Genomic DNA, 22,726 nt, shown 5'->3' on the forward strand with positions numbered 1-22,726 from the left:
AGGCCAATGGTCTGGGATGATAGAAGCTGTAGCCCAAAATATCTGGAAGGCAATAGGTTGGGGCAGGTGGTCAGAGATGACTATACTTGCTAGTTGCTCTTTTCTTCTCTCTTATCAGGAGTCAGCTTGCGCAATCGGCCTAAAGGCCGGCTTCCAATCCCAATGGTTATCCTGCCGTTCATGAAGCATGGAGACCTTCACTCTTTTCTACTGATGTCCCGGATTGGAGAAAACCCTTTTGTAAGATTCTCTCTCATACCAAATCTCTCACAGAAGAATTAATTGGAAGGTTCACACATCTTTATTTGTTGAATGTACACTATACATCTTCTTGTATTGGGGCAGATCTATTATATACCCTGCATTAAGTTCAGGCATTCTGCTTATTGCTGTCAGTTGAAGACAAATTACAAGCTTTGTTCATTGCTCAGCATATAAACATGTAAAGCTCATCCAGGGCACCTTCAGACTGGTGTGTGTGTGTGTGTGTGTGTGTGTGTGTGTGTGTTTGCAGTTTTGTTCTGCAACATTTATTAAATGCAATGGATGCGGTAACAGTGCATTAGTTGTGGCTTTATACTAGGCTTTATTAGTTGTTCTATGTTGCTTCCCCAAAGTTTTTTGCACTTTTGTTGGGCACTACAGCACAACAAAAGCAGGGTGATTAAACCACCAGAACATTTGTTCCCCTCATTGGCTCCCAGTCATCTCTGGGGTTGATAACAAATGGGAAAATGCCTGAACATAGCATGGCGAAACATTTGTAGTTTGTCCAATAATTGCATGTTTTTCTTTTCTGCAGAACCTGCCTCTTCAGACACTCCTGAAGTTTATGATTGACATTGCTAGTGGCATGGAGTACCTGAGCTCCAAAAACTTCATCCACAGAGACCTAGCTGCTCGGAACTGCATGTAAGTCCACAAAGTCCTTATTGGTTAACTGAAGCATTTGCAGAGATTAAGAGAAACAGAAAAGGTCAGTTGGGAAAGCCCAAGGCTCCCCAGGTGTGGCTGCAGCTGGCTAAGTCCAGGAAGGAAACTAGGTCATGGAGAGCCTTTGTAAACAATGAAACAATTCATTGATTACTGAGCTCTTGCAGGAGATCCAAACAACATTACCTGCTGCTAATGCATCTGTAAGAGAGAGGGCTTGCAGAGAGCAGCCCACTCTGCTTACTTCCATCAGATGGGAGAGCAGCAGCAAGTCTGGGAGTTCAAATCAGGAACAGGAAGGGTTAAGACGGGTCCAGGGCTCTGCAGAGTCCTGGTGGCTCAGCTCCAGGTTGGTAGCAGGGAAGCAGGGGAGGAGCTAGCTTCAGCAGGGGCTGGAAAGGAGGGAGGAGAGGGAACGGCACCTCAGGAGCCTGGTTTGGGACCACGGAGGACCCATAGAGCAAGGAGGAGGGGCGTTTGGAGTCTTAAAAGGGGGGTCAGAGCCCACGAGAGGCCATTGTGGGCTTCTGCCCCATGCAGAGCAGACATGATTTGAGACATCTCACCACTGTACATAGCATGCACAATAAAACTATGAAAATCCAGAGGATGTGTGGAGTGCTTACTCGGGAGTAGCCAACACCCCATCTGTGACAGCATCCATTGCAGGAAAGTTGCAATTTCCCAACATTCAGACTAGTATTTTGAGTTGACAAGGAAAATGAGATTTGCCTCTCTTTCAACCCCACATGAGTGCTCTGAAAATGATTGGGTGGTGAACTTATTGCTGTCTAGATCAGGGTTCCCCAAAGTAAGGCCTGCGGGCCGGATGCGGCCCTCAAGGCTCTTTCATGCGGCCCCCGGCAACCCCCGCCGCCCTCTGCCGCTGCCTGCTCTTATCGGCGCAGCGCAGCTGCCCACTTCCAGGTCAGATGTGTGCCAGAAATAACTTGCGCACATGCGCAAGCGTCATTTCCAGCGCACTTCTGGGTTGGAGGAGACCCGTGCGCATGCGCACAAGCTATTTCCAGCGCACATCCGACCCAGAAGTGCGCCAGAAATAGCATGTGCGCATGCGTATGGGTGTGTGTTCACGCACGCTCCCCCACCTTCCGGCCCGCTGCGCGGTTGGCACTGCAGGCACCAGCCCGAAGCCGGGTAAGTTTGGGGACCCCTGGTCTAGATATTACTCGACTCCAGCCCCCATCATCCCTGGCCACTGGCCATGCTGGCTGGGGCTGATAGGCATTGGAGTCCAATATCATCTGAAAGGCCACAGACTTCCCTTCCCTACTCTAATATCATGGACACATCTTTCACACTTCTCCATGGCAAGGGCCTTACACCTTCCCAACTCCCCAGCCTGAACCTGCGCCATTTTGTCAGGTTCCCCCCCCCCCAATATTTTCCCTGTGGGTGTTTACTCTCCTACTGAAGTTCTTAGATGTGACTAACCAAAAAGACGAGCAGCGAGCTCATATAACCTATCTCTTAGACTGCCCACCATTTCAGGAAGGTGGTGGCATTGACTCAGAAAGACAAGGCAAGGAGAAATGTTTCAACAAAGGAAAATGTGGGAAGGCTTGCAGAAGAGGATAATTTTTATTTTTTTAAAGAAAGATACCTAAAGGAAAAACCTATTCCCTCCCACGCCTCAAGTTTTATTTATTGTTTATTTGCAAATGTATATACCTCTCAATCAAAGGAAAAACCTCTCTTAAGTTTCAAACAATTTTCAAAAGTGTTGTAAAACAAAATAAAATTCAAAACATGGGTAGAACTATGGATAGAATTCAGAATCATGCTGTGACGAATATTCCCTCTGCACAAGCATTTTAGTTTGCCAGATGAAAGAATCCCCCTCCCCTGAATGTTGTTCGGGGGGGGGGAATTCTCATGACCTCCCCCACCAGGCTTATTTTTTTCGGGAAGCCCTGTTGCATAAGCAGAAATCCTTGCACAGGGCTCCACTGATAGGGCTTGTCAAGTGAATCCCGTCCTTTATTTTTACTGAGATGAGGCAGATCAAAATCAAACAGAGCCATGAAAGTGTCAGAAGCGAGTCTGGAAGACCAAAAGGAGGAGTTGTGTATGGCTGTTGCTAAGCAGAAACCATATTCTTCCTCCTATCCCATTCTGTGGGGATTGGATATTATGGTACGGATATTAGTAGGCATATAGCACTTCATCTTTTTCTTTTCCTTTTTTAAAAATCTTTTGCAACATTGTCTGGAGAGGTGTTTAGAGAATTTAGACCAGTTAGAAGTGGAGCAACTGGAAAAAAATCTATAGCAACTTTGTTACACAGACAAATGCTTTGGTACCCTTCTGCTATTGTCATGGGTTTTTTGTATGCATATCTTCAGTAATGAGCATCTGCTAAATGCATTTATGAAGCATTTAGCAGTTATGTAATGCAATCCATACTCAGAGCAGATTCACTGAAATCTATGGGTGGCATTCAACTAAGCTTTACTCAGAGTAGACCCCATTGAACTTAATGGCACTGATTTAGTCATGTTCATTAATTTCAGTAGGTATACTCTTGAGTAAAGCTTAGCTGACTAGCACCAAATGCGCTTAAGTTAGTCATGTGCATTGATTCCAATGGGTCTTCTCTGTGTATGACTCAGTTGGATACATCCCTTGGAATTTCAGAAAGGTGAGGTTCTGATGAAATAACCTTGCTTCCCCCCCCCTATAATAGGGGAGGGAAGAGGAGCCTTTCTGGCACCTGAAGTTAAAATGAAGCATTGTAAGGCTAGTTCAGAAACATTATCTGCTTTGATCTGCTGGGATATATAAAAAAAACAGGTTACGCCAAGCACACATCCAACTTACAAAACCCTTTGCTTTGCTGGAAGAAATTCTATAAGCATAATTGGGCATTAGCAACTCTGTTTGATGTGCTGACTGGGCTGCTGGAATGAATTTATCATATTTCCTCCTTTCCCGGTTTTCACATGGAGCAAACAAAGAAGGCAATCAATTTCACTGGGCCTATGTGACCTAGGCCAGGGCCACCACTGGTCTCTTAAGACCATCCATGCTGGCTCCTGGTTGTTGGTGGAGAAGCAAGCCAGTGGCAGAGGTCCTAGGAACTCCACATTGGTTGAAAGGGAGCCCCACAGCTTCCCTGGAGTGAAGGCACCTGCTTGCTCTCTGTTCCGTTATGCACATGCCCCACAAAACAGGCCAAGTGGGAAGTGCTGTATTCTCCTGTTCCAGTGCCTCCTCCACACTCAGCATGCAGTGCAGGGAGAGGAAGAAGCTGAAAGGAAGCAGGATTGTTTGCATTTCTACCTCATGTAACCACAGTAACTACATGTTTGTACATAGGGAAATAAGGCTGCAATCCTGACTCCACTTACCCAGACCTAAGCCCATTGACTTGACTTCTGAGTAGACATGGTCTGAGATGTGCCAACTCACATTGTGTATTACTGACTGGTGCTGACAAAACATTTAGAAATTTATTCATACCCTGACTTCCTGCCAACTCACTCAAGGCCAGTTATAATTTTAAAAATTTTTAAAGATAAAACAACAAAACATCGGAATTTTCTCATGATATCAGTGGCCTCTTCAGCCTTCCTCTCAGGGTGTGTGTGCAGGTCTTTGAGGAGCCACTGGGAAGGATGGGGAAGGGGCTGTCCCTCTTGGGCCCTTCAAGAGCTGATGGCTCCCCTGCTTCTTCTCACTCCTCCTTGAAGGAGGCAAGCGGAAGTGAATCACCTCATCCATTTGAAACCAGCATCCTCCCCCTGTCACATAGGAAGGGGCCTTCTACTGAGGCAGACCATTGGTTCATCTAGTTCTGTGTTGTCTACACTGACCGGCAGTGGCTGTCCAGGCAGGAGTCTCTCCCAGCCTTACCTGGAGATGCCAGGGGTTGAGGCTGGGACCTTCTGCATGCAAGGCAGCTGCTCTTCCACTGAGCTACGCCCTATGGCCTTTAGACATAGGTAGCTCACTTCCTAAGGTAAACAGCTGGGAGGCTACCAGTCATGCCGACTACTCAGCAGGTGTTAGCTGCTGATGACTCAGGTTCACCAATAGTCTTAAGCATACTTAGCCGTGTGAATTGTAACCGTGAGACTCTCAAGCCAGGGAAGGCAGTGGTGTTTGAAGGAGAAAACCTGCACTTGTTGCTTTCTTCCTGCGTATGCCAAGTTGCTTGAATTCTTCAGCAGCTTTCTTCTTCTTTTGTTTCCTTTAGGTTGGATGAATACATGAACGTGTGCGTTGCTGATTTTGGGCTTTCAAAGAAAATCTATAGTGGAGACTATTACCGCCAGGGCTGTGCCTCCAAGCTGCCAGTGAAGTGGCTTGCACTGGAAAGCCTGGCGGACAATCTCTACACAACACATAGTGATGTGGTGAGCCTTTTTTGCTCTTCCCAGGAGCACCTATTTCCCTACGTACAAATTCTGTTGCCGCAAAAACCATGAAGATTCTTGTGGCCCCTTAAAGACAATCACATTTGTCCAGGCATAATCCGGGTGGGAACCTCTGCCCTGCATGCCAAATTTGGCCTGGCACAGGTCTCCGTTTGGCCTGCCAGGCCATTTCCCAAAGCCACACTCACCTGCCCCAAATGATGTCAGCTGTGGGCAAGGGGTGTGTAGATGGAAACTGGGAGGCTCAATTGCACAGGCAATCCCTGCAGAAAGCAGCTTGGCCAGCCCTATGCCCTGGGAAGCACCTCGGAAGCCTTGGGCTAATATCACACAACGTTTGTGCTCAACGTTTCCCAGTGCCAAGCATAGAGCTGGCCAAACTGCTTTCTGTGGCATTTGCCTGTGATGAGGGACTATCACGCTTCTCAACCCAAAGCCAATGCAGGCAGCTTTGCAAAAGCTTTGCACGTCACCAGGGCTGTCATGGAACTCTGAAACATAAAGCAGCATGAAACAAAAGAAGCGTTGGTTACTATTCTTTATATTGCGTCATCAGGACACACATGGTGCTTTTGACACTAGGGAAACAACAGCGGAAAGGGAAGGAAGTGGAGGCAGGGAAGGAACACTGAGTCATGGGAACGGTGGGCCAGAGGCACAGTGTTCTGTGAGGAACATCAATTTTTCTATGAACTGAAGAAGAACCCTGCTGGATCAGACCAAAGATCTATTTAGCCTAGCATCTCGTTTCTCACAGTGGCCAGCCAGATGCTTCTGGGAAGCCCATAAGCAATAGCCCTCTCCTGCCCATTGATCCCCAGCACACACACAGAATGGAAAGAATGAAAGAACGCATTTCTTACATTTGTATGCTGCCCATTATAACTTGGTTTTCTGTGCAGCATCCAGAGACATCACAATATGATTCACACCGTTCTAACATGGTGCAATTATTGAGAAAGAACTCTGATTGTCATATTGTATGCTACCCTAAGCTCCTATGTACGTAAGGATACAAATATCCCATTTTGTGAATATAGCATGATTGCTCTGCGAAAAGAAGACTGCTCCCTCTAGTGTAATGTTGTGGTAGTCCTCGGCCGAAGAGGGGTGTTTGCGTTCATTAACAACTGGATTTTGAGAGTTACATACCTATTAGCAGTTAGTTGTCTTTTCTGGGCCTGTTAAAGTGATCCTCAGTTTGTGCAGGTAAACCATTTAGCCATATCAAACTGCTTTTAATATTATTTAGGATTATTTACGTAAGGAGGAAAGACAGAAAATTATGAATGAAAGCACAGTCCTTTGACACACTCAGACTGAACTGCACTGGAACAGGAAATCCAGGAATCATCTCTGTCCGATTATACTGGGAGCAAGACTGAAAAAAAGACGACTGATATTCTAAGCGTGTTTCTTCCCCTGAAACTGTTAGTTAAATATATTTTTCCCATTTGTTTAACTATATTCCCCCCCCCTACTGTATTTCAGTGGGCATTTGGTGTGACAATGTGGGAAATTGTGACGCGGGGGCAAACTCCTTATGCAGGCATTGAGAATGCAGAAATTTACAACTACCTCATCAGTGGGAACAGACTGAAACAACCCCTGGAGTGCTTGGAAGATGTGTGAGTAGTTTATTAAGCCATTTGGTTTTCCAAACATGAACATTTTCTTCTACAGTGCAGAAGTTCCACAAAAATACAGCCATACTTTGGGCCAGCTCAGATAGGAGAAAGTGCCCATGGGCTGTGCCCATTGTAGAGAATGCTTTCTTAATGGACAGAGGGGTGGGTTGCATGATTTAATCGAGATTCTTCCATATTATTTTAATACTGTTCAGCTTGCCTTTAGCAAATGTTGCCAATGTGCTTTTGAAAATGTATTTTGCAATCAAAACAGAAACGAATCTGTTTAACCACTGTGTTCCACTGGGCAGAGGGAATACACACTGGTATGCAGCTTTTATTTTTAAAATATAAATATATGTTCCCAGGGAAGCATACACAGAGAGCCTTTGGTTGTCCCAATGTGCTTCTTCTCTCATTTTGATTTGTGGTTTGTCGTGCAGCTACGATCTCATGTGCAGATGCTGGCATTCAGAACCTAAGCTGCGCCCGAGCTTCGGAGCCCTGAAACTGCAACTGGAAATGATCTTGGCCAGACTGTCTTTGCTCTCGTCCAGTCAGGACCCCCTGTATGTCAACATTGGGAAGCCACAAGAAGCTTACAGGAATGACCCCTCAACTGATTGTCCCTTTGGAACATTGGACGGTGACGCGAACATTCCAGGAGCAGCTGCTGCCACTGTCACTAGTGACTATCGTTACATCATGAGCCCCTTGTGCCTTGCGAGTGATGCTGAAAGTGAAAGGCATCCGGACGCATCTGAGGGGGGAGCCAGGAGCCTTCTTTACGATTTGGAGATGGGACCAAAACGATGTTAGCCTGAAAGGAAAGGGGGGGGGGAATGACACTTCACTCTCCTCCAATAAGATGCGTGCATTTTTATCATCATCTGGTACTGCTTTACAAAGACAGTTGTAGGCTGCTTTTAACCAGCATAGGTAGCTGTAAAATGAGCTACTTCTGCAGCTGTTTGAGTTGCTGTGGCTAATGCTCAAAATGACCACAGATCTTTATCACCTCTTGGCCTTCTGAAACTAGCTTCCTGCAATGGTGAAACGAAATCCAGTAGGAGTGGCCTAGTCTGTACTTACAGCCAGCGAATGCCTGTTTGTCAACCGAATTGATAACGGAATATTGGAGTTGAACTGGGTGCTACTCAGCACTCTCTCTCTTTTTTGGTAAGATTTTCCAGCTCTGAGCAAGGAAGTTTGGGACCAGCACATGTGGTGGGGAAATGATCTGCTATTGATGGATACTGTATTTAAGGGCATGAGGGGGAACAGTAGTTTAGCAGTACCACCTAGTCCTCTTGTCTACCTCAGTGGTTCTCAAACTGGCTGCTTCTGTAAAATGAAGAAATCTTGTAGCGTTTCTCGGACTGGTATTTGGCTGTTCGATGGAAGCATTCCTCAAGGCTGACATTGCAGCTAAGCAACAACATGCAGGCACGGTTTTTGCCAGCCTGATGCCCTCCAGATCTTTTTTGGCTACAATTCCTATCAGCGCCAGGCAGCGCAGCTGATGGGATTTGTAGAAGAAAAAAATCTAGAGGCCACCAAGTTGGTGAAGGCTGGTCTGACATCTCCCTGCAGAGTTGGTCTTCTCCCACACTGCAGGACTAGGTTTTCTTGTCTTTCTTTGTTTTATGTTCGACATGAAGTTGGCTTTACGCACAGTTCCCTTGTCAGCAAAACTCTGTGACAGGGTGGCAAATGTATACGGACGAAACCAAACTTCAGACAGATTTTGAGAGACCAGTGTAGGAAAAGCAGTTAGCGCATGGGGAAATTTGATACTAAGGCTGCAATAACATACTCACTTATATAGGAAGTAAGTCCCACTGAACTCAGTGGGACTTCTGAGCAGACACGTCTAGGATAGCTCTGTGTGTACAATTTACAAAAAGTGCATATACAAAAAGGAGGTCTATAATGATAGTAAGAGGCAGAACTTTAAATTAAAAACAGATGTTTGTTTTATAAACTTTATCCTAAAAAAAATTAGTATTAGCTGCAGCAAGGAAATTGCTCAGTTGACATCAGCAGAAAAACAGCAGTAGGTACCAATGGAATGCTTTCCATGCAGAGAAGTAGTTTTCAGTCAGAAAGACTTTGAGAATCACTGGCCTACTTCATTAGAGGTTGTTCTGGCCTTCTGCAGAGGTTCAACTGCATTGGAGCATAACTTCACGTATTTTGGTAACATTCCAGAAGGAAGTGTTCATTTTTGAGCTCTCATTTTTCCAATAAGCCTGTTTTGATTAATCATAACTGAAAAGAATAACATGCGCTTTGAAGAAGAAGCCTTTGACAATGTGTAAATCACATCAGAGTTTTTTTTTATTTAGCTGTTCCTAACATAAGGCATGCCTAGGGCATTACATGTTACCACGGCTGCCTGAATTTTTAGCAAACCTAAATTCTTCCTATTGGGCTGTTAGAAAAAATTCCCCGATGCAGCCACAGAATCACATTCAATAGGCAGCCTCAGAATCACATTGGGTGCATCAATTTTTAAATTAAGTATTTTTTGGTCCAACTGGTTTCCATGAGAGTGCTTAACATATGTGTAGCTCTCTGCTGTTGAAATCCATAGGTATTAAAGTGGTGAGATCATGCCTACTATTATATATGTTTCCAGGCTGCAGGTCTCTTATAGCATGGATGGGGAACCTGTTGACTTTCCCAATGTTATTGTATTCCTAACTCCCACCAGCATCTGCCAATGGTCAACAGATTATGAGAGGAGTTCTCCAACAATATTCCCCATCTCTGCCTTAGAGGCTTTCGGCACAACAAAACTCCACCCATGGTAAAAGAAAACCACTGATCGTATGTTTGCATTATTAGTCATGCTTTCCTTTTTTTGCTGCTTCATTCAGTGCTCGCTGAGGCTACCTTTCTTCCTGCCCCTTGTGAAACAAGGTAATCTAGAATTACTGGAATTCAACCACCAAACAGATCCTCCTGAGAGACACTGACAAGGCCCCTTATCACAATCAGTTTACCACTGGTTAAAAGAGTGGAGTGGTCATTCTCATGTGCCAGAAACTTTGCAGAGTAATATCTCATCAAAGCCTTTCCGTCTCTGCCCTGACTCAAGCACCACCCTTCAGCATGACTACGAAACAGAAGACGGGGGTGGGGGCATGCAGCTAGAAATAGGCCCTGTTCTCCCCTTTTATGCAACATTAACCATGCTGATTGCGTGAACAAAGGAGTGGCTAAAGGTTTAATGGTTTGCATTAGGTTTTCATGAAAAGCAAGCATATAAATATTACACGGATTAATAAATCTGTTACGTTGTGAACCACCCTGAGATCTGCTGATGAAGGGCAGTATACAAATTCTAATAATAATAATAATAATAATAATAATAATAATAATAATAATAATAAAGAAACAGCATCAGCTAGGGGAAAAGTTCTTGATTTGTGCAAACATCATCAGTGGTATGCTCTTATTGCCCGTGGTATCTGGTGTGCATATGGGCTTCCCATCACCACAACACTATGTTACCAAAAGCAAGTAATTGAAGTGGTGCTGGTGGTATGAGTTAAAAAAAGTTTTATCAGTTAAAAATGGTCCTGTACGGTCAATGCTGAGAAAGCCGTATTCTGTGTTCTGGAATGAAGCAGTAGATTTGGGACCAAAAACTTACATTAGAACAGTTCCTCTATCTACTTAACAAAACCCACCAGTTCCTCTACGAAATTTTGTGATGGAAGCCCAAGTTTCAAATTATACTTTTGAATCTGAATGCATATGTGAAATAAGTATTTTGAAATTTCCAGTGTAGAAATTCTGCAGCATACTGCAGTTGTTTGGACCTGGGATTTTTATGGACACTCGCCTGATTTAATTAAGACAGTCAAAGCAACTGTCTTACAGAAACCTTCCCAATGAATGGCCTATGCAATAATTCAGCATGGGTGTCGAGTGGAGTTTGTTAGACATTATGCCCTGCCTCCCTCAAGTTTACTAAACAAGTTTACAGGAGACTGGTGAGAACAAAGTTCTTAACCGAGTGCTGCCTTGTCACCATACCTGTGCTCTCATAGCAAGCAATGCAAAACATGATGTTTAACAGACTGACCCTTTAGTTCCAATATTCAAGAGTGTCTTTGCTTGTGTGATCAGAACAACATCACTCACACACAAGTGGGAAGTATCAGCAGGTTAAAAGTTCGAAGTACCAAAAATAATGAAGGGGAAAACAAACCTAAGAGGGACCCTAAAGAGGCCTGAGCATGTTCAGTGGCTTAGAATGCTGGTTGACTGTGGGGAGGTGGTATGGAACCCTAAACAGAAGCAGTTCGCGCTGCAACCTTTTGTTGCAGGTCCCACTTGTGCCTCTTTCATTCGGAATCAAGTCTCATGAGTTCAGTGGGATTCATTCCCAAACAAATGTGCATCAGATTGCAGCTTAAGTTTCCTGCAGCAGCCACCTAGCAAGCAGAGCAAGTGTATATATAAAATCTAATTTTCTGAAGCATGTCATTAGTTTTTATGCTTTTTTAAAATAAAATATGTACTGTGTCCTAGTGCTTGCTTTTTATTCCCTTCATGCCGTCACTTTACAGTTGCTTTTTTAAAAGGTTCAAAATAGAAACAAACTTGACTGTTCCCAAGATCAAACTACTGCTTAAAACATTTGTTCTCGAGGTTGAGTAGACAAAATTGAAGGGAAGGATAAGAGTGTACCAGCCTTCTTATAATGCATGACTACTTTAGCACTGCAGCTGCAGAAGCCTTTCCTCCTGCTTTAAACCATTCATCAAGCACTGCTTTGTGAAGTCAACTTCTCAAAACTTCCTCATCATTCAACAGAGTGAGGCGATTGCTTCAGGCAGCTAATGCTGGGAAGTAGCCCCCTGGCTGTAACTTGCTGGACAGAGCTGTGCATGCCATGTGGCTTGCTCTGTGCCCCCACAACCTGCCTGCTGCCCTCAGCTGCCACAGAGGCTACTATTCCATTCCCAGTATTGAAATAAGATTCAACTGCTTGTCCAGGGCATGAAATTCTTCTTCACCCGAGGCAGCAAAACGTAGTGGGCTGGCTCTGCTGTTGTGGAATATTTGCTCTGAGACTGGTGCTATGAAGAGGCTCTCCATCAGATACTTCCAAGTACTTTCAGAATTGACTTACCGACTATTACATTTTGTTATCCACCACCCAAGGAACACGAAACAAGAAACAAAGGTAGAGAATATTGTCGAAAAGTGCATTTATTTCAGTAATGCAACTTCTTATTTATTTTTCTTTTAATTTTTACAAATGCTTTCCTTTGGAAATTCCACAGTAATTAAATAGTTACAATAATACAAAAATAAACATCGCTATTACATTTCATTAATTACATTCCATTTATAATTGACCTGCCTAACGACAAATAATTACAACAAATAAATGCTTGACATACCTTGCTTTGCATGTCATGCATCTATCTCATATATTGGTTTCACCTTTTAAGTTGCATTACTGAAATAAATGCACTTTTCGACAATATTCTAATTTTCCGAGTTTCACCTGTACTTGACTGCATCAACAGACATCTAATGTCCTGATCAATGGAAGTAATATTACCGCTCTATTCAGTACCTGTACTGTGCTCAGTACCACAATTTACAAATTTAAGAAGGTATTGACAAGTTGGAACGTGTGCAGAGGAGGGTGATGAAGGTGATCAAGGGTTTAGAAACCAAGCCATATGAGGAATGGTTGAGGGAGTTTGGTATGTTTAGCCTGGAAAAGGAGCCTGAGAGGAGCTGATAGCCACCTTCAAATATCTAAAGCAGGCTTCCTCAAACTCAGCCCTCCAGATGTTTTGAGACTACAATTCCCACCATCCCTAACCACTGGTCCTGCTAGCTAGGGATCATGGGAGTTGTAGGCCAAAAACAACTGGAGGGCCGAGTTTGAGGAAGCCTGATCTAAAGGGCTGTCACATGGAAGATGGAGCAAGCTTGGTAGGACCCAAACCAATGGATTCTAGTTACAAATAATACATAAGTAATACGTCTTTTACACTTCCATTTTCTGAAGGATAAATAAAAATAAATACGGTACCCAAAAACAATACATTCCCAAGACTTTGGTTTAGTGCAATTGAAAACACTTTCTACTTCTCAAGAAAAAGAAGCAAATTCAGAATATTTACAGTAGGGGATTTTTTTTTTTTACATTGGGGAGGCCTTTTGTATCAGCAGTGGCCTATTTCAGAAATAAAGTGCAAGCAAATGTGATGTTTGAAGTGGTCCAAGAAGCTGGCAGTGGAACACGTGAAAAGGATATAGGGGTCTTAGTAGAACACAAGCTTAACATGAGTCAACAGTGTGATGCAGCAGCAGCAGCAAAAAAAGCAAATGCTATACAGGTGAAACTCGGAAAATTAGAATATTGCAAGCTGCAAATGGAAATGGTTTGTTGAATAACAGGTGAGGAAATTTAAAAAATTCCTTCAGTAGCACCTTAAAGACCAACTAAGTTTTTATTTTGGTCGACTCAGACCAACAGGCTACCTACCTGTAAGGTGAGGAAATTGGCAGGATTATTGTAATCTGCAGTTTCATAAGAGCATACATTTAAAGATAGTGAATAAATGAGCACATTAAGTTCATTTGGATATGCAGAAGATATTAAGAATAATTTTAAGGAACCGCAGAAAGAGGGGGAAGGAAGCCAAGTTTTGAAATGTCAAAATGAAAATAATTTGCAAGCTGCCGCATTTCAAGCCAATCCTTGCATTTTTAAATTCGAAAGTAAGTCGCACTGAGTTGAGCGAGTCACATTCCGCAGGGTCCGGATAAAGCTCCCACGTGCTTGCCAGGTTTAGACTCGAAAGGCGCAGGGGCGCCCGGCAGGAGGGGGCGCGCGCGCGGCCAGCCAGGGAAGGCTCGGCGCGCGAGCAGGTGGACGGGGAGCGAGCACCCCTTCTCCTGAGCAGGTGGGACGAGGCCAGCAGCAGGCGCGCCCCCAGTGCTCCGACGTCCCTTTTCCTCCACTTCCCCTCATGCCACCCCATATCTACATCGCTCCAAAGCAAGCCCCACCCAGCGCCTTCCACGGGTCTGGCTCCCAGGCCGACCCAGGTAAGTAAGGACTGCAGCCCTTGGGAGGGGAGGGCGTACACGTGACCCACGGAAGCACTACGTCACGCGAGCGGACGGTCTGTGTCCGCCTGGCAGCAGCACCACGTGTCGGTCTTGCCTCTGCAGCGGGAGGTGTGTGCGCGCGGGGCTGGAGGGGTTGGGGGGAACCTGGGGCCCAGATCCCGCCAGGTAGGCGCGAGGGAAAGCTGCGGGGCAACGGGGATGGCGGGCAGCGGAAGGCTCTCCTTCGCGGGCAGCGCCCACCTTCCCTCGTGCCTCCCTTGCGACTTCCAGGCGGCGGGGGGAATGGGAAGAGCCATCGACCATAAACATCCGGAGGGCGGGCGGGACAAAGCCCCGGATTGGCTCCAGGAGAGTGGAAAGGGCGAGAGAGTCGGTCAGAGTTTAGCGCCCGCGTGGCGGATTCATTTCCCCCCCCCCCACCTCCCACCCCAGGTTTGTTGGTGAGGGAAGTTGGGGTGCAACTAGTCTCCCTCCCGCCCATTGAGACCGATAAAGGCTACACTTAGGTTTGGATGTCCAGAGGGACACCTGAGCAGCACAGGCTGTGGGGCATGAGCAGGGCTGATTCGACGCAACGGAAGCTTCCTTGAGGTATTTGGCTGAGATGAGGGTGTAAAAATAATGGCAGCAAACCGAAGAGGAGCGAGGCGAGCAGCTTCCTTTTGTAGCTTTCCGTGTTCAGCTGGGTTACTCGCCTGCTCGACGCTGTAAATGCCCCCCCCCCCGCAAGAACCGCCGTCTCTTGTGCAAGTCCGTCGGCCTAACTCCCTCTTAGAAAATGATAGCTTTTGCAAAGGCAGTGGGGTTAGGTCGCGTGATGCACCAACACGCTACCTTTCTTCTTGAGAGAATATCAACATCAGAGTTGGCCCCTTCTTGATTGGTTCACCTCACATAAACAGTTTATGTAGCTGATGGGAAAGGATGTTTGTTGATTTACTTTACTTTCCCCTTCTGATGCACAAAATATGAACTTTCTGAAACTCAGGACAAAGAGCCATGCAGGCAACTGGGTGGTGTTGGGGTGGGGGTTTGTGCCTTTGGGTACTGTGCCACAGATTTACAGCATGAATTCTTCTTGGAAGTTTTGCCTTTGCTTTTTGAAATGTGGTTGATATGTGCTTGTTGGTGATGGGAACTGTTTAATGGGTGTTTTTTTAATTGTTCTGATAACTCTGTGTGTGTGTGTGTGTGTGTTTGAAAGCTTCATGCTGCAGTGGCACAAAGAAAAGAATGAGCAAGGCCTTTGAGTGATGTAGCTCTGGTACTGAGGCTTAAACATGTCAGAAACACATTATCTTAGGCATGCCAAGTGGATAAGCTGTTTTGATGCAGGACTGGGAGTGTACACCAAGAAAAGGAAGGCCTGAAGAGATCATGATGGACTTGGAACTTGCTTTAAAAGAACATGCTGTTACAGTAGTACTTCGCGTTACGTACCGTTCCCCCTTCAGGTTACGCGCTCTGCTAACCCGGAAGTAGATGCCCCTTGTTGCGAACTTTGCCCTGGGATACGAGCGGAAGTCACGCTCCTGCGGTGCAGCAGCAGCGGGAGATGCCATTAGCGAAAGCGCACCTCATGTTACGAGCGGTTTCCAGTTATGAACAGACTTCCGGAACGGATTAAGTTAGTAACCGGAGGTCCCACTGTACTCTACTGGTGTTGGGTTAAAAGTTTAATTGTGTTTTACTATCTGTTTTTGATGGTGTGCCTTTTAATGCCTTTGTTAATTTGTCTGCTATTTTTCTACAGGGAAGCTGTTATTCTGTAGTTGGTTTGTACATCTAGGGGCAAATGTCTTAAGTCTTAACCTTCCCTTACCTGGCTGTTGGTGAGAAGGACAAAGGCCAAAGATGTGTGTGAGAGCTAGAAGCTAGAATCAGACTGAGAGACAGAGCCATGCCTGATTTCTGCTGGAATCTAAGGCTGTGAGTATGGGAGATGCAAGTTCTTCTTGGGATGTTAACACTGTGAGCCCCTTCGTTGTAGGCTCAGGTGGTATATAAGTGTAAATAAACAATATATCGTAAAGCCACCACAGTCTCTGCTGTCCCTCATTCCGCAAAACCGACCTCTGGGTAAGCGCCTGGAACCCCTGGAATCTCTCACCGCTTGGAGATTGGGGTGGTGTGCAACAATGTTATCTACTCTGACCACCCAATCTTCTAATTAGCTGACACACTTAGGCCTTGTTTACACATCATATTAAACTATGGTTAAATGTGTATGGGTTGGTGCATGCTGCTGAAATCACATGTGCTTTCCTCCTCCACTTATGTTCTTATTTCAAGTCTAACTTCTCTGCAAATATTTATTGTGTATTTTGTTGTTTCTTAACAAGGTGGCCATGAGGGAAAGGCTGTCAGAACTCTCGCAACTTTGGAGTTGATATGATAATTTACAACACTGTACATGATGAAGAAGCAACCAATTGCCTTTGGGAATGAGGATGGTGGAAAGGCATTGGGCACAGTGCCTGAACTTTATGTTCTCATGAAACAGCCACAGATCACTGAAATAGCTGACCAAGGAGACTTGTTTTCAAATCAAGAGGACAATGGCCTTGCTAGCAGTATAGCAGCACCTGTAAAATCGAAAGTGAAGACCTGCCTTCCAGCAGATTGCACCTCAGGAAGCATTACTGTTACCTTAGACAACAACAATATGTGGAATGAGTTCTACTATCGCAGCACAGAAATGATTCTGACTAAGCAGGGAAGGCGGATGTTTCCATACTGTCGATACTGGATAACAGGCTTAGACTCCAAGCTGAAGTATATCTTGGTTGTGGATATTTCTCCAGTTGACAACTTACGCTATAAATGGAATGGCCATAGTTGGGAGCCCAGTGGGAAAGCAGAACCCCATGTGCTGGGAAGAGTATTCATTCACCCTGAATCGCCTTCTACTGGTCATTACTGGATGCAGCAGCGGGTCTCTTTCTACAACCTCAAACTTACTAGCAATACCTTGGACCAGGAAGGGCATATCATTCTGCACTCTATGCACCGCTATCTACCTCGGCTACACTTGGTGCCTGCTGACAAAGCCACAGAAGTGATTCAGCTAAATGGTCATGATGTCCATACCTTCATTTTTCCACAGACAGAGTTCTTTGCTGTGACTGCCTATCAAAACATACAAATTACACAACTGAAAATAGACTACAACCCATTTCTCAAAGGGTTCGAGAAAGCTGGTCTGAGCAGCAGACCTGAACATAAGGCAACGCAAAATGATTGCCCAGAGCAGGAAAGACGTAGAGTTGCTAACTTTACAAGCAGTTTTGTTTCGGATCTGAAGCAGAGAGACCTAGATGCTTCATGTAATGCTTGGAAGATGTGTAAATCTTCTTTGGAGAAAAAAACACTTACTCCCGACACAGAATGTGATGCGTCAATATTAAAGCAGGATGTATCTGAATGGTACAGTTACATATCTATCATTATTGGGGATGAGTGATTCCCATCAACTGGTAATTGGAGCCTCACTGCCTCTGATAGTGGAGGTAGAACACAGCGATCATTGCTGGTAGCCATTGATAAACCTACCCTCCATGTATTTGTCTAATTCTCTTTTAAAGCCATGCAAGTTGGTGGCCATCGCTATGCTTCATGGTAACAAAGTTCATAGTTTAACTATGTACTATGTGAAGATCTGTTGCCTGTTGCCTGTCCTAAATGGTTTGGGGCATAGCTGTCAAGTTCTCCCTTTTTTTAAGGGAACTTCCCTTATGCTGAATAGGCTTCCTCGCGAGAAAAGGGAAAACTTGACAGCTATGGTTTGAAGCCATCCTATATTCAGTTTCATTGGATAGCCCCAAACCATGCAAAATTTTATAGGCTTTTATCTTCTCTCTCTCTGTGTGTGTGTGTGTGTGTGTCCCATACCTTTTCCCTACACTTAAACACCCAAAATGTTGTAATCATTCCAGCCCCGTGATGGTAATCTTGGCTGCCCTTAGTGTTGTGGGAACTATGTAGAATACATAATTTTTATGTCGTTCCCAAAGAAAGCTGTGGCATGTGGTAGGCAGTTCAAAATGGTTGACAGAAGATGTCACATGATGCCGTTTGATGGGTGGGTGAAGTTTACTAAAAATGGCTTGGTTGGGTATTTTGGAGATGTGTTTTGGGCCATATTAAGCCTGCAGGTGAGATCTTCCCCACCAGTGAGTGCCCTGGCCTCCCTGCACCGCTTTCTGACTCACTTAGTGTTAAGTCTGCTTATGTCTTTCCTTTGATGCTATTTGTATCTGTTTTCACTGCCGATAGCATGCAGAATTGGAGACGGGGGATAAAAAAATTAAAGCTCTGTGAAAGTACCAGCTCAAATTATCGTACTCTTACAATAGTGAGAGGCTGGGGAGAAACGGAGGGTGGATATTGTCGTTTCCCCTTACTTCTGTGGCATGTAATTGGCTGCTGCCAGATACAGAATGTCAAGATAAGTGGTTGCTTTGGCCAGCATGGCATTTCGTATCTGATGCAATCTACCTGGTGTGTGTGTGTTCCTCTGTGCCATATTGGTGTGAGTTGTAGTACTAGAAAAAGAAGGTGGTAGTTGCCACCTAATACATGATCGGAATACTGATGGGCATTAGAGTTCTTTAATGTTGTGCTGGAATTCAGAGGGGTCAGATTGAAGTCCCAGCAGTGTCCGTTTAAAGTGGTAGCTTAAAGAAGTAACTTTTAATGATTTCATTAGTAAGTAAGTCTGCAGGCTTGGGAGTGCAGAAAATTGGTTTGATTAATATGACAATAAAGGTAAAGGGACCCCTGACCATTAGCTCCAGTCGTGACCGACTCTGGGGTTGCGGCACTCATCTCGCATTATTGGCCGAGGGAGCCGGCGTATAGCTTCCAGGTCATGTGGCCAGCATGACTATTAAGTAAAGTAGGCTCTTTGATTCAGTAAGACCCGCATCCAATTAAGAGTGCATAGGATTGCAGCATAAAGGGAACCTGCATGCAGAAGCACTTGGCCAGTTCTATGCTTGTCACTCTGTAAGTGCCTGGCTGCAGTTCCCAGCTGACTGTTGTGCGCTTCGGAACCCAGTGTAAGTGATTTTGACAGGTGGGCAGGATGACCCACCTGTCAATCATGTGGCATCATACAGATGTCCTGAGATTGACGGGTAGGTTGTCCTGCCCATCTGTCAAAATTGATCCACAGGGTGGCGCTAGGTCAAGATCTGATCTGTGGGATCAAAAAAGTTCCCCATCTCTGATTTAAATACCGTATATTGCGGCGTATAAGACGACTGGGCGTATAAGACGACCCCCAACTTTCCAGTTAAAATATAGAGTTTGGGATATACTCACTGTATAAGAAATACGACCCAGCGTATAATACGACCCCCTGACTTTTGAGAAGATTTTCCTGGGTTAAAAAGTAGTCTTATACGCAGGAATATACTGTAAATGCTAAACTAAAGCTGGCAGTCAGTCCCATTCCGTGCATACTTAATTACGTGCATACGTAATTCTTTCCAGGTAGGTACCGTGTTTCTCCAAAAATAAGCCATACCCTGAAAATATGCCATACTCCGAAAATAAGCCATAGTGATAGGCTTGTAGGTTAAACTGTACCATACTTAATAAAAAAATAAGACATCCCCTGAAAATAAGCCACCGTGGGTTTTGTTTTTTTTGAGGAAAAATAAATAAATAAAAATATTCTTATTTTTGGAGAAACACGGTACATGAGGCCAAAATTCTATGCATGCTTAATTGTGAGAAGGTCTCACTGGAATTTACTCCCACATCAACCAAAATAAGATGGGAATACAGAAGGGAATAATTTTGTGACACTAAAATAAAGTTTGGTCTGAGTTTATAGCATCCAGATTTTATAGCATCCAGAGAGCCAGTGTGGTGTAGTGGTTAAGAGCAGTGGACTCGTAATCTGGTGAACCAGGTTCGCGTCCCTGCTCCTCCCCATGCAGCTGCTGGGTGACCTTGGGCTAGTCAGACTTCTCAGAAGTCTCAGCCTCACTCACCTCACAGAGTGTTTGTTGTGGGGGAGGAGGGGAAAGGAGATGGTTAGCCGCTTTGAGACTCATTAGAGTAGTGATAAAGCGGGATATCAAATCCAAACTCTTCATCCAGCAAATGCAATGCTTTAGAAAATATATATGGAATCGCAGGTAACCTGAATGATGTATGTTTTGATTGATGGATGAATGAAGGCTGATTCACTTACACACTAGTCATGGAAGCTGCTAAAGCTATGTATAAGCTGCACAGCCATTAGTGTTTTGCATTACTTAGCAACAACAGATACATAATTTTTATACAAATGCATGATAAACTGGGCAAAAGAAATTTATCAGGATATTATTTACTTTCTGCAATTACATTGATCTAGTTTTTGTTTTCCTTTCTCCAGTCCAACAACTTGTGAAAGTGATTCCTGTGTGAAATCACTGCTGAACTCAAATGATGATATCCATATATCCATTAAAGATGAGCCTGTAGATGACTATGCTTGTGGGCCAAGGGTACACACAGAGAGGATACTCGTGCAACTGGAAGACACTGATAAAGCAACAGAAAAATATTTCTGTAGAGAGAGCAACAAGATTTCAGAGGCGCAGTTGGAGAAAAACTGTGATGAAATAGGAAGAAGAGAAGTGGACATTGAATCCCACAAGCAACCACAGAGTGTTGCCAAAGCCAAAACTTTAAAATTGGGTAGTGGGACAGTGCCTGATGCCTCCAGAAAGTGCTGTGGTACCACCAAGAATATGACCATCTCTGCTCTTCGGGATGTTTTGTCTTCATATAAGACAGAGAAGTCTTCTTTGAATCATTCAGTAAATTCTTTGCCAGTCTGTTTTGAAAATAAACTATTTAGCCCGCTTAAAGTTGTGAAAACAAAACAAAAAGAATTTCATTTCAGAAGCAATAACACTGAGAAGTGCTATTTAGGCAAAGATGTGCCATGGAATCTAAATACTGAAACATACAGCAGCCATACGGCAACAAAAAAAGCAACGAGTTTCAACCTCTTGCCCCCTACGTCAACCAAATTTATTCATGGAGGAAAAGAGAAAAATGTAGTCAAGGAGGCTGTGTTGGGAAGGGGTGTTGATAAGAAAGCAGGTGATGTGTTGTCGGGGCCAGTTAGAAGAGGAAGAGGAAGACCGCGTAAAGTGAAATTCTACGAGATTAAACCATCCTTGAAATTCACAGCAAAGTCTGCCTTAACAAGCAATGTGGGACCAGATTTTGCCAAGCCAGAGCTCGTGCTTGATTACGAGGATATAGATGGAGTCCTCTTTGCATCCTTTGCATCAAAGGTAAATCTATCATTTAAATTTAATATTGTCTAGCGTAGTTTATACTAGACAGATTGAAAGCCAAATGTGCATTTCTTTTTTTTATTGTGAAAATTGCAGGTTTGGGGTGGCGGGATCTCTACACTTTGACGCTCACTCTCTTTAGTTTCAATAGCTCTGAATGTACAGTGAGTTTCTAGACCATGTTTGGGATCATTAGGAAAGGAATAAAAAATAAAATTGTCAGTGCCATAATCCTTTTCTATAAACCTGTGATGCAACCGTATTTGGAGAGTTCTGTGTACGGTTCTGTTTACACCTCAAGAAGGATGCTACAGAGTTGGTAAAGGGCAACCAAAGTGGGGACTGGAGCAACTCACTGATAAGTTACAACATTTGGGGCTTTTAGCCTAGTAAAAAGGTGAGTAAAGAAGGATGTGATGGGTGTGTGTAAAAATTATAGTGTGGAAAAGTGGACAGGCAGACTTCTTTCTCCCTCCCTCAGAATACTTAGTACCCAGGGCAATCCAATGATGCTGAATGTGGAAAGATTCAAGACAGACAAAAGGAAATACTTCTTCATTCAGTACATAGTAAAAATAACAGGATTTTCTGTTACAAGATGAGGTGATGGCTGTCAGTGTGGATGGCTTTAAAAGGGTGAATTTCTGGAGGAGAAGGCTATGTTAATGACATATATTAATTCCAATATCAGGGGAAATGTGCTTCTGAGTACCAGTTGTTGGGAAAATGTGAGTTGGAGAGTGCCATATCCTGCATTTGGGCTTTTCATAGGCATCCAGCACACTAGACAAGATAGGCCTCTGGTCCAATCAGCAGGGTGTTCTTTTTATGTACAATGGTGCCTCGCTTAACGAATGCCCTGCTTAACGAAAGGATTTTTCGAGCGGAGGTTGCCTCGCTAGACGAAATCATTTTACGAAAAATTCGTCTAGCGAATCGCGGTTTCCCATAGGAATGCATTGAAATTCAATTTCAATTAATGAAATTCAATTAATGCGTTCCTATGGGCAAAGAAACATTCAAAAAAATTTCAATGCATTCCTATGGGATTCGCTAGACGAATTTTTTGTTATAAGAAAAGACCCGTGAAACGAATTACATTCGTCTAGCGAGGCACCACTGTACTTGTGACCTTGCCTTTTGTATGTGATCATGCAGAATTTAAAATCCAGACCATTTTATTCAGCTCTAGTATGTATTAAATCTTGTTAATATTAATTTGACTCTTGGTAGGTTGTCTAGGCCAGTGGTCCTCAACCTTGGGCCTCCAGATGTTTTTGGCCTACAACTCCCATGATCCCTAGCTAGCAGGACCAGTGGTCAGGGATCATGGGAATTGTAG

General features: G+C 44.2%; 2 protein-coding genes across 11 annotated transcripts in view; both read left to right on the forward strand.

The window, feature by feature from the left end:
• Positions 1-11,505, forward strand: part of TYRO3 (TYRO3 protein tyrosine kinase) — a 62,289-nt gene extending 50,784 nt beyond the window's left edge. For all 3 annotated transcript variants that reach the window (XM_035111768.2, XM_035111776.2, XM_060273573.1), the window contains exons 15-19: positions 119-240; positions 803-912; positions 5,153-5,312; positions 6,825-6,961; positions 7,405-11,505. In XM_035111768.2, the coding sequence (XP_034967659.1) occupies positions 119-240; positions 803-912; positions 5,153-5,312; positions 6,825-6,961; positions 7,405-7,780 (905 nt within the window). In that variant the 3' untranslated portion in view covers positions 7,781-11,505. The remainder of the gene's footprint in view (positions 1-118; positions 241-802; positions 913-5,152; positions 5,313-6,824; positions 6,962-7,404) is intronic.
• A 2,345-nt stretch (positions 11,506-13,850) lies between these two features.
• The window catches only part of LOC118083419 (MAX gene-associated protein), a 28,895-nt gene continuing 20,019 nt past the window's right edge, over positions 13,851-22,726 (forward strand). For 4 of the 8 annotated variants that reach the window (XM_060273563.1, XM_060273556.1, XM_060273555.1 and 1 more), the window contains exons 1-3: positions 14,194-16,006; positions 16,420-17,503; positions 20,469-21,381. In XM_060273563.1, the coding sequence (XP_060129546.1) occupies positions 16,491-17,503; positions 20,469-21,381 (1,926 nt within the window). In that variant the 5' untranslated portion in view covers positions 14,194-16,006; positions 16,420-16,490. The other 4 variants (XM_060273550.1, XM_060273546.1, XM_060273549.1 and 1 more) reach the window with 4 other exon arrangements.

The sequence above is a fragment of the Zootoca vivipara genome, chromosome 1 (genome assembly GCF_963506605.1).
Source record: "Zootoca vivipara chromosome 1, rZooViv1.1, whole genome shotgun sequence".
NCBI lineage: Eukaryota > Metazoa > Chordata > Lepidosauria > Squamata > Lacertidae > Zootoca > Zootoca vivipara.